Source organism: Salmo salar, chromosome 09 (assembly GCF_965601325.2).
Source record: "Salmo salar chromosome 09, fSalSal1, whole genome shotgun sequence".
NCBI lineage: Eukaryota > Metazoa > Chordata > Actinopteri > Salmoniformes > Salmonidae > Salmo > Salmo salar.
Window position 1 is genome coordinate 127,767,214 of NC_138299.1, and position 17,353 is coordinate 127,784,566.

The 17,353-nt window shown below is 42.7% G+C and overlaps 1 protein-coding gene across 1 annotated transcript in view; it reads left to right on the plus strand.

Moving 5' to 3' along the window:
* Positions 1 to 15,268: 15,268 nt before the first annotated feature.
* Positions 15,269 to 17,353, plus strand: part of fa70b (FAM70B) — a 34,115-nt gene continuing 32,030 nt past the window's right edge. Inside the window, exons 1-2 of the mRNA NM_001141443.1 lie at positions 15,269 to 15,417; positions 16,517 to 16,659. Of these exons, the coding sequence (NP_001134915.1) occupies positions 15,357 to 15,417; positions 16,517 to 16,659 (204 nt within the window). The 5' untranslated portion in view covers positions 15,269 to 15,356. The remainder of the gene's footprint in view (positions 15,418 to 16,516; positions 16,660 to 17,353) is intronic.

Genomic DNA, 17,353 nt, shown 5'->3' on the forward strand with positions numbered 1-17,353 from the left:
GTGTTCTTAATGTTTTGTATGCTCAGTGTAGCCCTATCATGTCACTTCTCTGGAGTCCAGAGCAAACAAAATAATATGGCCAACTGTTAGTGGAGGTTGCAGGATTGGATTGAAAGCATGTTCTGTCGGCACTGCGCCGTCACTTTGGAGGGCAGCCTGCCTGCAGAGTGCTCATTACCAGCTGAGTAGCCCTGTTATTCCTCATGCATATCGTGATAACTTTTCCCAAATATCTTCATCCCATAATATTAAAGGCAGTGGGATGTTACAGCTGCTTATCGTTCGACATATAACCAGTAGCCACCCAAACTAGGCCTATCTGGAGAATTAAAATGGTCAATCAGGTAACGATGACAAGCGTATGCCTACTCGGTTTTTGGCAGGTAAACAAGTTATTTCTGGTCACTAATCTGGATATGCGCACCCAATACTGATGACTGGTCATTGGTCAACCATCAAGACACTCAACTTTTTGGTTCTGAAGCGTGGTTGAGAATTTAACGACAACTGTTTATTTATTTTTTTAAAGTACATTTTTGGTGAAATTATACCACCACCGAAAAGGACACTGGAGACTGGAAGGGCAAAGGGGCATGTGCTCTGCACAGGTAGAGCGCTATCTGTGCACGTGGCAGCAGCAGAAGCCTTAGATTGATATAAGTGTGCAGATTCTATCCATGTGCTGCAGCTGGGGCCATAAGAAATAACACATTGGAGAAATGCTCTGGGAATAGGGGCCATTTGCAGAGCATGCTATGAGTGCCCTGAGAATGCTTAATCTCCTGCTGTTGGAAGGAAAAAGTCTGGATTGCAACAAGAACATACCAGATTAATTGCATCAGACATTTGATGTCCTGTAAGAACACTAGAGTGGAGTGGAGGTAAATTGGTTTTAGTGTTCTTGGAGCACAGAGGAGTGCACCCGGTGTGGAGATGCAGATGATTGCAGAGCGAGGTGGAAGGATGGAGGAGGGAAATAAAAATGATGCAGTTAAGGTCTTCAGGCAAGACCGTGAATGATGCTGTTGTTTTGTTCCTCTGGATTTCTCCAGATGAGGAAAATGAGGAATAGCCAAAAAGACCTGGGTTGGGTTGTTTGGACAGGATTCCAGAGGATTTAAGGATGATCCCGCTGTTTTCCGGAGGAGGGGCAGGGAACAGGATGCAGCGGCTTCAAAACTCCCCAGAACACATGAGCACTATTTACACAAAACCCATCTGTCATGGGAAATATTTGCACGCTATTTCTCTATTGAAGAAAAAAATGACATAAGCAACAGAGTACAACCAGAGCAGAAAAAAAGTAGCATTAAGTGGACAAAAGAAGAAGAAACACCTGCACACCTGTGGTATATTTGGTTCTCTTTTTTTGTACCTATTTCCTGATTTATGAAAGTCAACAACCATTTGTCTCATTTCATTTGTGATGACAAAGGGATAATTGAACATTTATAATACCTAATTTTCATACCACAGTGAAACAGGAAGCCATGGAAGGCCACAATACAGTTCCTTAAATCAGTATTACCCAACTCCAGTCCTAGAGTACCCCCAACGGCACACATTTTTGTTGTATAGCCCCGGAAGAAACTTGTCCGGGGCTGCAACAACAATGTGTGCTGTTGGGTGTACTCTAGGACTGGAGTTGGGAAACACTGCCTTAAAGCTAGAATCCTTAATTGCTACATCCATTTTTTGACTTTAAATTAACCATATATACCCATTGTTTCTGTAAGAATATAACTTATAAATGCCTCATGAGCTTGATTCAACTGTTGTACCCCATCAGAACCCAAAATATAAGCTTGTTTTAATCCAATGTTTGTAAACACACACTGTATAGCCTCAAAAGATGGTTAAAACTATACATTTGATATCATGGATGCTCAGTCCCTGCATCGATAGCTCTGTCTATGAATTTGAGATTGGATATGTTTCTCCAGGCACATCCCTCAGATTTTTACCCAAACAGATGCAGGGTAACCACTTTGCTATTGTTTCAATTAAGGATTCTAACTAAGATACATTTTTAAAAAGTAGAATGTTAATGCAGATTTAATTTTGTTTCATTCAATTTATAAAATCTTTTTTAGATGCTTTTATTTATTTCTGAGCAATTGTATTAGTATAAAATAATATAATTGTCCGCTTTTTTGCATACAATATAGCTTGGTATTTGATGAATGATAAGAGAGAACCACACTGATAGTCCTGAGTAAAGGGCAAGAGTTTCTGGCTCATCTGCACTTGCTACTGGATAACCTGATCAGTGGCTTTAGAAGTGGATGACAGAGATCAAGTTTTTCCTATTCCACTCGACTTTGTGATCAAGTAAATGTGTGTGCATGTGTCGCGTGCAGGTGTGTATTGTTTTGTAAGTGTTTTATAAGTGTAGTCATATAAACCCTTTGAACTTTTCCATCATGTAATGCTATGAAGCTGTAATCACAACAGAATGTAGGTTTGACTGTTTTTCATATCTTTGACCCTGATGCGATCCAGCTCCCCAGCCCTATGTTGTGTTATCAAGGAGAAACGGGGTTCTGTGGGGATTCTTCAACACTACCTTTGGTCTTTGCCTTTGATCTTCCTGCACCGCTCCTGTTTGATTTGCTGTCTCTGTGAGAAGAAAATACCTGTCAGACACCCACCAGTCCATATTAATCATTGCACTGTTTATATACGTAGCGAGCACCCTTTAGCTTGGAACTTGGAGTTTGGAACTCAGTGTGAGTTAAAGCCCTGGGCAGACATGATTTTTAAGCCCTACCCATGCCTGCGACATTCCCTGCCCTACTTTACCCAGGCCTGATTGCTTCTGCCAAATGTAAAGTCCGGCCCTGCCCAAAACACGAAATCAGAAATAACTTCCTCCGTTAGTGAAGCCATTAATGGCTTCTCTCTGTCCATAACTCGGTCCCTGCGCTCAGGTAGCTCGCTCTGCATGCACTCGGCTCATGGTGGCTCTGAGTGGGTGAGTATCCATAGCAACGACTCCGCTCTCTCATGTCTCAATGAGGAGACATGAGGGAGCAGTGAGCATTTGGCTACTTTTCGTCACTCTAAACTGATTTCTATGAAATCATCTCTCCTGTTTTATATTTGACGAGGTTGAAGCACTTCTGACAACATGTTATGATCTTAGGCTGATATAACTGTCTGCGCAGCAGTGCATGAGCAAATGGCTCAGCTTCAAAATGTTAGTGATCAATTTAGTGATACCCGAGCCCTACCCGTACCCTAGTTATTGATGAAAAAACAGGTCCTGCCCGGCCCTTACCCGATGAATAATGTCGGGACCCGTCAGGCACGGTCGGGTAGCAGAGCTCAAGCGTGGGTTCAATGAAGTCCAGCTCATTTAAAGCTGTGTAGGGTCACATGGGCCCATTGGGCCGGGGTCCAAGCCTTGTGATGTTACAACAGAGATGTCATGATGGGGCAATGGCGAGAGAGCGAAAAAATGTAATATTTTCATCGGGACAGTTTTCAGCTGTGCTAATGTGCTTCACATTTGGGATGGTGTTCTTCGATTTGCAAGCCTCCCCCTTTTTGATTGATTTGCACTTTTCGCACCAAAGTACGTTCATCTCTAGGAGACAGAACGCGTCTCCTTCCTGAGCGGTATGACGGCTGCGTGGTCCCAGGGTGTTTATACTTGCGTACTATTGTTTGTTCAGATGAACGTGGTACCTTCAGGAATTTGGAAATTGCTCCCAAGGATAAACCAGACTTGTGGTGGTCTACAAATTTTGGCTGAGGTCTTGGCTGATTTCTTGTGATTTTCCCATGATGTCAAGCAAAGAGGCAGTGAGTTTGAAGGTCGGCCTTGAAATACATCCACAGGTACACCTCCAATTGACTCAAATTATGTCAATTAGCCTATCAGAAGCTTCTAAAGCCATGATATCATTTTCTGGAATTTTCCAAGCTGTTTAAAGGCACAGTAAACTTAGTGTATGTAAACTTCTGACCCACTGGAATTGTGATACAGTGAATTATAAGTGAAATAATCTGTAAACAATTGTTGGAAAAATGACTTGTGTCATGCACAAAGTAGATGTCCTAATCGACTTGCCAAAACTATAGATTGTTAACAAGAAATTTGTGGAGTGGTTGAAAAACGAGTTTTAATGACCCCAACCTAAGTGTATGTAAACTTCCAACTTCAACTATACATTGTTTAAGCTTATTTATTTATTTAACCTTTATTTAACTAGGCAAGTCAGTTAAGAACAAATTCTTTTTTACAATGACAGCCTGGAACAGTGGCCTTGTTCAGGGGCAGAACAACAGATTTTTACCTTGTCAGCTCGGGGATTCGATCTAGCTACCTTTCGGTTACTGGCCCAACGCTCTAACCACTAATCTACCTGCTGCCCCAAAAGCTTGTTTCTTTCAAAAGTACAAAACATAATTCAGTTTGACAGTTGTAAGCGCTTTCATACTAACAGGGTGTGCAATATGTTTGGCGTTTGATGAACTGGATGAGGCCAAGGCCTGAATATTATTGTGTTAGTGGTAACTAAATACAGCCTAAGACACAGCTTGGTCAACAGCTGTCGTCTTTTGATGCTCTGGAGAAGTACCAATGGCGTGTTGGCTCGGTTGTTGGTCTCTGTGCAGAGCAGCACGTAAGTCTTTCAGAAGCCTTCTCAGTCTGCCAGAGGGGTCGTGTTTGGTGAATGTTTGGTTGATGTCTGGGACCGTGATGAACCAACACTCTCCTCGGCTGGGTCTCCTTTGCCTTGGTTTCTCTGAAATGTCTTACTTTGAGTGAAGAGAGAAGTACAGTATATGCATGAGCCATTGATTTTTTTTATTTTTGTCATGAGAGCTATAACCAATTGTATGCCTAACAATAATGATTGTAGGCCTACAACCACATCCCTTCATCTTGAATCAAAAAGTAAAGAAAACCAAAAAGTATCAAAGCTGGGACGATGTGGACATGGTCTTAGTTAATGCAACACCCAAGCCCAATACATATGGTGTTAAAAGTTAATAACACATTAAAGCTGGGATGATTTGGACATGGTCTTGGGTAAGGAAACACCCAGGCCCAATAAAAATATTCCTTTGTAATTAGTTATAAAAATTATACATACATACATACACTGAGTATACAAATCATTAAGGACACCTAGCTAATATTGAGTTGCACCCCCCCCCCCTCAATTTGTCGGGGCATGGACTCTACAAGGTGTTGAAAGCTTTCCACATGGATACTGGCCCATCTTAACTTAAATGTTTCCCACAGTTCTGTCATGTTGGCTGATGTCCTTTGGGTGGTGGACCATTTTTGATACACAGTGTTGCAGTTCTTGACACAAACCGGTGCGCCTGGCACCTACTACCATACCCAAAGGCACCTAAATATTTTGTCTTGACCATTCACCCTCTGAATGGAACACATACACAATCCATGTCTCAATTGTATCAAGGCTTAAAATCCTTCTTTAACCTGTCTCCTCCACTTCATCTACACCAGGGATGGGCAACTTTGATCAGGGTGGGGGCCACAAAAAATCTGAACTCATTATGAGGGGCTGCAGTTGCTTGCGGGTCTGAGTACCCACATCTTAGTGGCCCCCTCTTGATGGTAGAGAGACTTTTACAAATGCTTTAAAGTTAATTTTGTGCAATTCTACACATTTTGTCATGGGGTGTAGAGCAAATGTTGCACTTTTAAAGCAAGTTTGCTGCAATGTTATATATTTTTTAAATAAAATGTTACAATTTTATATCAAATGCATTCGGAAAGTATTCAGACCCCTTGACTTTTTCCACATTTTTTATGTTTTTTCCCTCATCAATCTACACACAATACCCCGTAATGACAAAACAAAAACAGTTTTTAGAAATTTTTGCAAATTTATTAAAAATATAAAATTGAAATATCACATTTACATAAGTATTCAGACCCTTTACTCAGTACTTTGTTGAAGCACGTTTGGCAGCAATTACAGCCTTAAGTCTTCTTGGGTATGATGCTATAAACTTGGCACACCTGTATTTGTGGAGTTTCTCCCATGCTTTTCTGCAGATCCTCTCAAGCTTTGTCACGCTGGATGGAAAGCGTTGCTGCACAGATATTTTCAGGTCTCTCCGGAGATGTTTGATCGGGTTCAAGTCGGGTTCTGGCTGGGCCACTCAAGGACATTCAGAGACTTGCCCTGTTGGAAGGTGAACCTTCACCTCAGTCTGATGTCCTGAGCGCTCTGGAGCAGGTTTTCATCAAGGATCTCTCTGTACTTGGCTCCATTCATCTTTCCCTCGATCCTGACTAGTCTCCCAGTCCCTGCCACCACCTTACTTCACCATAATGATGATGCCAGGTTTCAAATCACGTCTAATGAATTGCATTTACCACAGGTGGACTCCAACCAAGTTGATCAAGGATGATCAATGGAAACAGGATGGAAACAGGATGCCCCTGAGCTAAAATTTCAAATCTTATAGCAAAGGATCTGAATACTTATGTAAATAAGGTATTTCTGTTTTTTATACATTTGCAAAAATGTAAAAGGGTATTGAGTGTAGAGTGATATGTTTTTTAAATCCATTTTACAATTAGGCTGTAACGTAACAAAATGTGGAAAAAGTCAAAGGGTCTGAATACTTTCCGAATGCACTGTAATGCATTTCTACTCATTTTGCCATGGCGCAGAGAGGAACTGTTTGTTTATATATGATAACTGAGTGAGACTAACAAAATCAATGGAGGCTCCCAGGCCGGTAATTTGACCATGATAACACGTTTATATAGCAGGCCACTAAACTAACTTAGCGATTAAAAGAATGTTAGCTGACATGGGCTAATTGACCGACTATCACTGACTGACATAACAAGAGTAAAACTGCTGATGCACAACCAGATTTTGAAATTGCACTTTGTGTATTCTACTATTCTAACTCGCAACAGTAAGTTGAGACCCCGAATGAGTTAAAAAAAAGAAAAAGATCAGAGGGCCTTCAAAAGGGGTGGTCCGCAGTTGCCCATCCCTGATCTACACTGATTTACGTGGATTTAATTAACAAATGACATCAATAAGGGGTCATAGCTTCCACCTGGATTCACCTGGTCAGTCTGTTCTTAATGTTTTGTACACTTTGTACTGTACATACAACAGCAAATACACATTATTTATCTTATAATATTAGATAGTTCCTTTCCTGCATTAAAATGGAGTAGTCTAATCAGCGAAGTAGACTAACCTGGAATGTCCGTGTACATTTTGGTTCCGTGTACGTTTTTGCCAATTAATATTTCATATTAGATGACAAGATGTACTCATAATCCTCTCTAGGTTTCTTTCTAGGCTCCTGCCTTTCTAGGGAGTGTTCCCTAGCCACCGTGCTTCTACATCTGCATTGCTTGCCGTTTGGGGTTTTAGTCTGGGTTTCTGTATAAGCAGTTTTTTACATCTTCTGACGTAAAAAGGGGTTTATAAATCAATTACATTTGATTCGATCAGAGACTAACATATTGTCCCCATCCATTCAGCCAAAGGGGTTCTTCATCCATTGCACAGACAGGAAGAAAGAACTCTCTGGGAAAGAGAAAGGCAGGGTTTGTTTTATGATTTACCATCTCATGGTGTCACGACTTCCACCGAAGGTGGCTCCTCTCCCTGCCGGGTGCAAGGGGTTCCTGCTCCAATTAGAGCTTTACCTGGCGAGCGTTCGCCCAACTCCCTCGGGAGAGGAGAGTGTTAACGCCCTCGTCTCCCGCCTTTCGGGGAAAGCCCTGGACTGGGCCAACGCAGTTTGGGAAGGCCCAGACTCAGCGAGGGAGGATTACCCAGAGTTCACCCGCCGCTTCCGGGCTGTGTTCGACCATCCGCCTGAAGGTAGAGCGGCAGGTGAACGTCTGTTTCATCTAAGGCAGGCGACGAGGAGCGCACAGGACTTCGCGCTGGAGTTCCGGACCCTGGCCGCAGGCTGCAGGCGCGGGGCGGAATGAGAGGGCCCTGATAGACCATTAGAGGTGTAGCCTAGGAGAGGATGTCCGCAGGGAGCTAGCTTGTCAGGACACCTCCCGTACCTTGGAACAGTTATAGACGTCCATTCGACTGGACAACTTGCTGGCTGCCCGTGGGCGTCCGGATTGGGTCCTGCTCGTTCCACCTCCCAGCCCACCTGCTCCGATCCCCATGGAATTGGAAAGTGCTACCGCTAGGCCGACCGGAGGAGGAGCCTCCTCCTGCACCAGTTGTGGTTGTAGAGGACACACTGCTGACCGCTGCTGGAGGAGCTCGTCTGGGAGTTGAGAGGGCAGGCAGAGCGCTGTTCGAACATCCCAGGTGAGTCCGCACCAGACTCACCCAGAGCTCCCTGTTGGTAATATGTATGTGTATGTTTCCTTTCCTGAGTTTTCCCCTCACTCCCAGCATAAGGCGCTAGTAGAATTCAGGCGCAGCGGGGAGTTTTATTGATCGTGGGTTCGCTAATAAGTTAGGGATTCCCTTGGTTCAGTTGGACCAACCCTTCTCCGTGCACGCATTAGATAGTTGACCACTAGGGTCAGGGCTGGTCAGGGAGGCCACGGTTCCACTGGACATGGTGACGCGAGGGGGGCATGAGGAGCGGATTAGTCTCTTCCTCATTGACTCTCCTGCGTTTCTGGTGGTGCTGGGGTTTCCCTGGTTGGCTGATCACAATCCTAAAATTTCATGGAGACAGGGGGCTCTAGAGGGGTGGTCAGAGGAGTGCTCAGGTAGGTGTTTAGGTGTTTCCATCGGTGCGACGACGGGGAAGAGTCCAGACCAAGTCTCCACTGTGCGCATCCCCCCGAATATGCCGATTTGGCTATCGCTTTCTGTAAAAAGAGGGCGATCCAATTACCACCTCATCGACGAAGGGATTGTGCGATAGACCTCCAGGTTAACGCTGCACTTCCTAGGAGTCACGTGTATCCCTTGTCACAGGAGGAGACAATGGCTATGGAGACATATCACTGAATCTCTGAGACAGGGATACATTCGGCCATCCATGTCACCCGTCTCTTCGAGTTTCTTTTTTGTGAAGAAGGATGGAGGTCTGCATCCATGTATTGACTAAAAAATGTATATTTTTTATTACTTAAGCTACCACTTTCCATTACTGAGTGTCTGTAGGAGCACAAGACCGGATGCTCCCTTTTTAGTGAGACAGTCAGCAAACTGTTCCTTTGTGTCCGACCCCATAATCCACTGGATTCTCTGTGCTTGAATAAATTCCTTGATGCTGCTAATCTCAAGACGAAGTCTTTTCTCTGTGACAGACTTGGTTGACTTGACAGCATCAACTAAGGAGCAGTTGTCAGTGACAAACTGCAGGTAGAATGTGCCGTTTTGTCTCACCAGTGGTAAGCTCTGAGAACAGAGGTGCCAGAAAGATTTCTGACAGCCATTCTGATCCTTTTTGACTGCCAACAGATAGGTGAGAATCTTCCTTCTTCATCCATTAACGCGATTAGATGTCCACCTTGCGTGCCACCATCTGTAAGGTTCCCTAGGGAAACATCACTGTAGACAACTAGTTTCAGAGACTCATCTTTTCCAACATGCTGAAACTTTAGTCACTTGTTGTGATTTCAGGTCACGAACAACTTTGTTTGCCTCATGAATGGTTTATACAGTGATGTGCTTTGTGTTGGATGCTAAGATGCAGCCATCAACTATTACATCAGGTCTACTCTGTCTAGCAACCCATGGAATTTGACCTATCTTTGACCTCAATTTTTTTATTTATTAATTTTTATTTCACCTTTATTTAACCAGGTAGGCTAGTTGAGAACAAGTTCTCATTTACAACTGCGACCTGGCCACGATAAAGCAAAGCAGTTCGACACATACAACAACACAGAGTTACACATGGAATAAACAAACATACAGTCAATAATACAGTAGAGAGAAAAAAGTATATATACAGTGTGTGCAAATGAGGTAAGATAAGGGAGGTAAGGCAATAAATAGGCCATAGTGGCGAGGTAATTACGATATAGCAATTAAACACTGGAGTGATAGATGTGCAGAAGATGAATGTGCAAGTAGAGATACTGGGGTGCAAAGGAGCAAAATAAATAAATAAATACAGTATGGGGATGAGGTAGTTGAATGGGCTATTTACAGATGCGCTATGTACAGGTGCAATGATCTGTGAGCTGCTCTGACAGCTGGTGCTTGAAGTTAGTGAGGGAGATAAGAGTCTCCAGCTTCAGAGATTTTTTTTTTCTCAGTTAGTTCCAGTCATTGGCAGCAGAGAACTGGAAGGAAAGGCGGCCAAAGGAGGAATTGGCTTTGGGGGTGACCAGTGAAATATACCTGCTGGAGCGCGTGCTGCGGGTGGGTGCTGCTATGGTGACCAGTGAACTGAGATAAGGCGGTGCTTTACCTAGCAAAGAGTTGTAGATGACCTGGAGCCAGTGGGTTTGGCGACGAATATGAAGCGAGGGCCAGCCAACGAGAGCGTACAGGTCGCTGTGGTGGGTAGTATATGGGGCTTTGGTGACAAAACGGATGGCACTGTGATATCCAATTTGTTGAGTAGAGTGTTGGAGGCTATTTTATAGATGACATCACCGAAGTCGAGGATCGGTAGGATGGTCAGTTTTACGAGAATATGTTTGGCAGCATGAGTGAAGGATGCGTTGTTGCGAAATAGGAAGACAATTCTAGATTTCATTTTGGATTGGAGATGCTTAATGTGGGTCTGGAAGGAGAGTTTACAGTCTAACCAGACACCTAGGTATTTGTAGTTGTCCACATATTCTAGGTCAGAACCGTCCAGCGGTCAGCGATCGGTTGAAGAGCATGCATTTAGTTTTACTTGCATTTAAGAGCAGTTGGAGGCCACGGAAGGAGAGTTGTATAGCATTGAAGCTCGCCTGGAGGTTAGTTAGCACAGTGTCCAAAGAAGGGCCAGAAGTATACAGAATGGTGTCGTCTGCGTAGAGGTGGATCAGAGAATCACCAGCAGCAAGAGCGACATCACTGATGTATACAGAGAAGAGAGTCTGCCAGAGAATTGAACCCTGTGGCACCCCCATAGAGACTGCCAGAGGTCCAGACAACAGGCCCTCCGATTTGACACACTGAACTCTGTCAGAGAAGTAGTTGATGAACCAGGTGAGGCAGTCATTTGAGAAACCAAGGCTGTTGAGTCTGCCGATAAGAATGTGGTGATTGACAGAGTCGAAAGCCTTGGCCAGGTCGATGAATACGGCTGCACAGTATTGTCTCTTATCGATATCGTTTAGGACCTTGAGCGTGGCTGAGGTGCACCCATGACCAGCTCGGAAGCCAGATTGCATAGCGGAGAAGGTACGGTGGGATTCAAAATGGTCGGTGATCTGTTTGTTAACTTGGCTTTCGAAGACCTTAGAAAGGCAGGGTAGGATAGATATAGGTCTGTAGCAGTTTGGGTCTAGAGTGTCTCCCCCTTTGAAGAGGGGGATGACCGCGGCAGCTTTCCAATCTTTGGGAATCTCAGACGATACGAAAGAGAGGTTGAACAGGCTAGTAATAGGGGTTGCAACAATTTCGGCAGATGATTTTAGAAAGAAAGGGTCCAGATTGTCTCGCCCGGCTGATTTGTAGGGGTCCAGATTTTGCAGCTCTTTCAGAACATCAGCTATCTGGATTTGGGTGAAGGAGAAATGGGGGAGGCTTGGGCGAGTTGCTGTGGGGGTTGCAGGGAAGTTGACCAGGGTAGGGGTGGCCAGGTGGAAAGGTGGAAATTCTCAATTATCGTAGATTTATCGGTGGTGACAGTGTTTCCTAGCCTCAGTGCAGTGGGCAGCTGGGAGGAGGTGTTCTTATTCTCCATGGATTTTACAGTGTCCCAGAACTTTTTTGAGTTTGTGCTACAGGATGCAAATTTCTATATGAAAAAGCTAGCCTTAGCTTTCCTAACTGCTTGTGTATATTGGTTCCTAACTTCCCTGAAAAGTTGCATATCATGGCGGCTATTTGATGCTAATGCAGTATGCCACAGGATGTTTTTGTGCTGGTCAAGGGCAGTCAGGTCTGGAGTGAACCAAGGGCTATATCTGTTCCTGGTTGTAAATTTATTTAATGGGGCATGCTTATTTAAGATGGTGAGGAAGGCACTTTTAAAGAATAACCAGGCATCCTCTACTGACGGGATGAGGTCAATATCCTTCCAGGATACCCGGGCCAGGTCGATAAGAAAGGCCTGCTCACTGAAGTGTTTTAGGGAGCGTTTGACAGTGATGAGTGGTGGTCATTTGACCGCAGACCCATTACGGATGCAGGCAATGAGGCAGTGATCGCTGAGATCTTGGTTGAAGACAGCAGAGGTGTATTTGGAGGGCAAGTTGGTTAGGATGATATCTATGAGGGTGCCCGTGTTTACGGATTTGGGGTTTGAGGTACCTGGTAGGTTCATTGATAATTTGTGTGAGATTGAGGGCATCAAGCTTAGATTGTAGGATGGCCGGGGTGTTAAGCATGTCCCAGTTTAGGTCACCAAGCAGCACGAGCTCTGAAGATAGATGGGGGCAATCAATTCACATAAGGTGTACAGGACACAGCTGGGGGCAGAGGGTGGTCTATAGCAAACGGCAATGGTGAGAGACTTATTTCTGGGAAGGTGGATTTTTAGAAGTAGAAGCTCGAATTGTTTGGGCACAGACTTGGATAGTATGACAGAACTCTGCAGGCTATCTCTGGAGTAGATTGCCACTCCGCCCCCTTTGGCAGTTCTATCTTGTCGGAAAATGTTATAGTTAGGGATGGAAATTTCAGGGGTTTTGGTGGTCTTCCTAAGCCAGGATTCAGACACGGCTAGGACATCTGGGTTGGCAGAGTGTGCTAAGGCAGTGAATAAAACAAAATTGATCATCTTCAATTCCACAGTGGGGAATTCCTTTGTATGGCTCTTGAAGAATCCATGTGGATGGGTTGAAGATTCTTGATATAGCTTTCCTGTTGCATCAGTATTGTTCCGTCAACTGTAATAAACTCTATGCCAGCATAACAAAAACTATCATGCTCCTCACGACCAACCTGTAAAACAGCTTTGAGGTGTGGAATCACAGTTGTAGCAAAGGTCTGTGAGCTACCCCAGATGAAGTCATCAACATGACAGGCAAGTATTCCAGTCACATTGCAGTCTTGATCAAGCCAATAGAAGACTGCAGGATCCACTTGTGACATTTTTCCTTTGTTGCCTTGACTTTGTTGTACCAGTAGAATGATGCGTCTGCCAGGCCATACAAACACTTTTTTAGTTTCCACAGTGTTCCTTTGCTCTTAGCTTCAGGGGAGGTCGGATGTGAATGTTCCTCGACAGCTCTGTTCCCTGCAAAAATGCAGATTTCATGTCTATTGAATAAAGTTTCATTTTTTTTCTGGCAGATCACTGTCAGAACTCACGACAGTACATGTCGTGAGTTCTTTAGCAGCCAGCTCCTTAAAACCTCTAGCCACTAGACGTGCTCTCGGCATGATTCCAGTTAAGGATGCTTTAAGGGTACACACCCACCTTGTTGAGACACATTTTTGGCCAATGTCTTTGACTTCCTCAAACACAAAATTTTTCCTCCAATTATCTAGTTTAGCTGAGTCAAATGACATGTCCTTTGCTTCAAGTACATCATCATTTTGAATGTCATTCTGTTATTCTCGATTTTCCATTGGTTCAAATCTGAGATTATCTACAAATGACAGGTCAGCTGATCCTGTTGTACCAGAAAGTGTACTTGGTTCAGAGTATTGCAAGTGTACCAGTTCTGTTCCTTTGGCTTTCCTGCTCGTCCAGTGACGGAATGTGGAATACCTCTTTCTCTGTCCATGTATTTAACAGTTTGTCCAGTTTTCAGATTGGAACAACCATGTTGTCTTAATTGAGGATCGGACCCTTTTTTTAAATTTCCGCCTAAAATGACTTACCCAAATCTAACTGGCTGGAGCTCAGGACCTGAAGCAAGGATATGCATATTCTTGATACCACTTGAAAGGAAACACTTTGAAGTTTGTGGAAATGTGAAATTAATGTAGGAGAATAACACATTATTTTGTATCAAGACTGCCCAAATGTGCCTAATTGGTTTATTAATAACTTTTCAAGTTCATAGCTGTGCACTCTCCTCAAACAATAGCATGATATTCTTTCACTGTAATAGCTACTGTACATTGGACAGTGCAGTTAGATTAACAATAATGTAAGCTTTCTGACAATATCAGATATGTCCATGTCCTGGGAAATGTTCTTGTTACTTACAACCTCATGCTAATTGCATTAGCCTACGTTAGCTCTACCGTCCCATGTTTTCCTCATTTTAACCCTCAACAATATTTGCTGATGCTCCAGATACTCAACTAGTCTTAAGAAGGCCAGTTTTATTGCTTCTTTAATCAGAACAACAGTTTTCAGCTGTGCTAACATAATTGCAAAAGGGTTTTCTAATGATCAATTAGCCTTTTAAAATGATAACCTTGGATTAGCTAACACAAGGTGCCATTGGAACACAGGAGTGATGGTTGCTGATAATGGGCTTCTGTACGCCTATGTAGATATTCCATAAAAAAATCTGATGTTTCCAGCTCCAATAGTAATTTACAACATAAACAATGTCTACACTGTATTTCTGATCAATTTGATGTTATTTTAATGGACAAAAAAATTAGCTTTTCTTTCAAAAACAAGGACATTTCTAAGTGGCCCCAAACTTTTGAATGGTAGTGTATATATGACAACTCTCACCTTTTCCATGTGCTACATCTGTACATTATCATATCACCTCTAAACCAGTGATTTTCTTGAAAGATTAATATCCAATAATGTTACACACGAGTACATATACATTATATACAATAATATTGATCTCTAGACTCTAAGCAGAACCACAGAGGAAAGTGGGAGAGGGAGTGGGTCACGTTCATAATTAAAACACAAAAAACATTACATCCATGATGAATAGATTCATGATGTTTAATCTAAAACACATGTAGGTTATTCTTAATTTTAGTTAAACATCTCAAGGTATAGTACTGTAGGATTGTAAAAGTAGCCTATACAATTTATCATAAGATTAGCGTTTGTTTTTTTAACCGGCCAACTGAATAAACAAGAAAAGCATTCACGCTAAGATTCAATGACTTACGAAGAAAACGCCTAGCGTTCCTGCGCATCCTCGCAGTTGTAGACTACTAGAAGAGGGATCTTATGCGTGCTTATTTGGGGAACAAGTTTGCCAACCGTGCGCGCAGATCTCTTATAAAACATTTGAAGAGCTCCATGCGCAACAGACCCTACGGAGGTGTTCTGAAATTAGCACAGCCGACGCAGCCCCTTGGCTCACTCAGGGATATTGTGGATATTATACTCCGTGGAGCATCCGTTTGGGTAGCATGACAAACGGGGCCATTCGAGACGCAGCGGATCGGGAGAAGCCCCCTCTCAGTCAAGCCGGTGGGCTATGGAGTTCAATCATTCAATGCGTGTTTATTTGGCTGTTTAGCCTATACTGTGAATTAGTGTAGTCTACTGTATTTGAATTAGGCCTACTGTTTAACCATATTATGCTTTGTAAATTATGACAGCATCAATTAAATAGCTTAGTTGAAAGGATTTCGTTTTGGGCAAGTAAAATGCAAGTGATTTTTGTCTGTATACATGAAGGCTATACAAGTTATATGCTTATTTAAAAACATTATTTGTACAGCATTTTGACATAACCTATAATCTCCAAAGTAGTTTAGCCTAATCATTAATCAAATAAAGAAATATATTACATTTATTTGCAGGTTTAACTGTCTTTTTTAAAGATTTACTACGATTTTCTGCATTGGACCTTATTCTAATTTGAGACCTGCCAATGGAAAGAACTCTGACTGACGTGTAACTCATGTACGGATCTCGATCTCTGATCGCAAATTAGAATTCGGCCCATTGTGGTTATTATACTGTCTAATTATCAATTTGCAAACTTGGTAAAGCTGTTTTGCAGATGTGGAGTTATTCTCTGTCTGAGGGTTTTTCATATGTATTCTCTATACTGTCCTTTCAGTATGACACTCCGCACAATAAATGAGCCCTTAATACATCTTAAATGTAATTATTACCATCATATTAATAATCCTTATTATTTTGAAAATAATAAATCATGGACTGGAGCATATCTGCTCCCTCTCTGTGCCAGAGTTCTCAGTAAAAACATGTAATTTCTTATTATTTAAAAAAAATCATAAATGGTCCCAGCCAACATTTCCATGTGGGGCCCATATGGGTTAATGAAGGGCTGTTCCACAGGCCCCATGAGGGAAACCCAACAGGGAGTCAGGGACCCACAACGTTTTGTCCTCAGTATCAAAGTGCCCCACATGTGGTTATGAAGCCCTAAATGAGCCCACATAATGCCCAACATGGCAATCACATGTGGGGCCAACGTGGATTCTGAGGACAAAACTTTGTGGGGCCCCAAGTGTTAACCCTTCTTTAATCCACCTGGGCTAAGTATACATTGTACAGGGAAATAGTATTGTGACTGAATATGCATTTGTGGGTTCAGAGCTGATGAAGAGGAGGAACAGGATGGCGATATGGCTGGTACTGGGCATGCTCTGTCTGTCCCTGGTCCTGGTCATTCTGGGGATCTACACCACCACTCGCACAGAGAGCCTCAGCATCACTGGATATGCCTCTGGAGTCATTGTAAGTACATCTTCATCATTATCATCATCCTCATTATTATTAAAACCATCATTATCATCATAATCATCATTATGTTAATCTGCCATTTTAGTGAAAATTACTCACTATACATATAAATGAACTATTAACAACAACCACATTTTCTCAAATGTTCTCTCTTTTTGTCATAAAAAAACTACACATACCTTAAAAATAAAGAAGTTGCAATGCCAAGAAGGCAGGTCTATTATTGATGGATAGGGAAACTGGTTTGTGAGTCGTTGTCCACAAAACAAGATGTCTTCCAAATCATGACAATTAAAATCTCATAAATGTCGTGAGAGCTGTCATCATTCCCATTGTGGAACAAACCCTCATCTTATTATAGCACATGACAGACAAACAACATATATTTCAGCTGTTATTCACACCACAGTCAGTAAATCTTTCCAGTAGATTTTATACACATTTGAAGACTGATTATTTCTAAGTGTATAATCTCGGTTAACCCAGAACTAAAGTCTTGTGCAATTGGTCAGCTGCTCAATACATTATGGGTCCATACGTATTAACAAATTGGATCAAGAGATGGTAGAACGAGGTGCTCCACCTTCTCTCTTTGCAAGTTACGGTCCGAATGTCCCCTTCCCTTCGGAAATTCGAAATATGCTAACAACTGCGAAATTGTCATTTGTCCAAATAACCAGTGACGAAA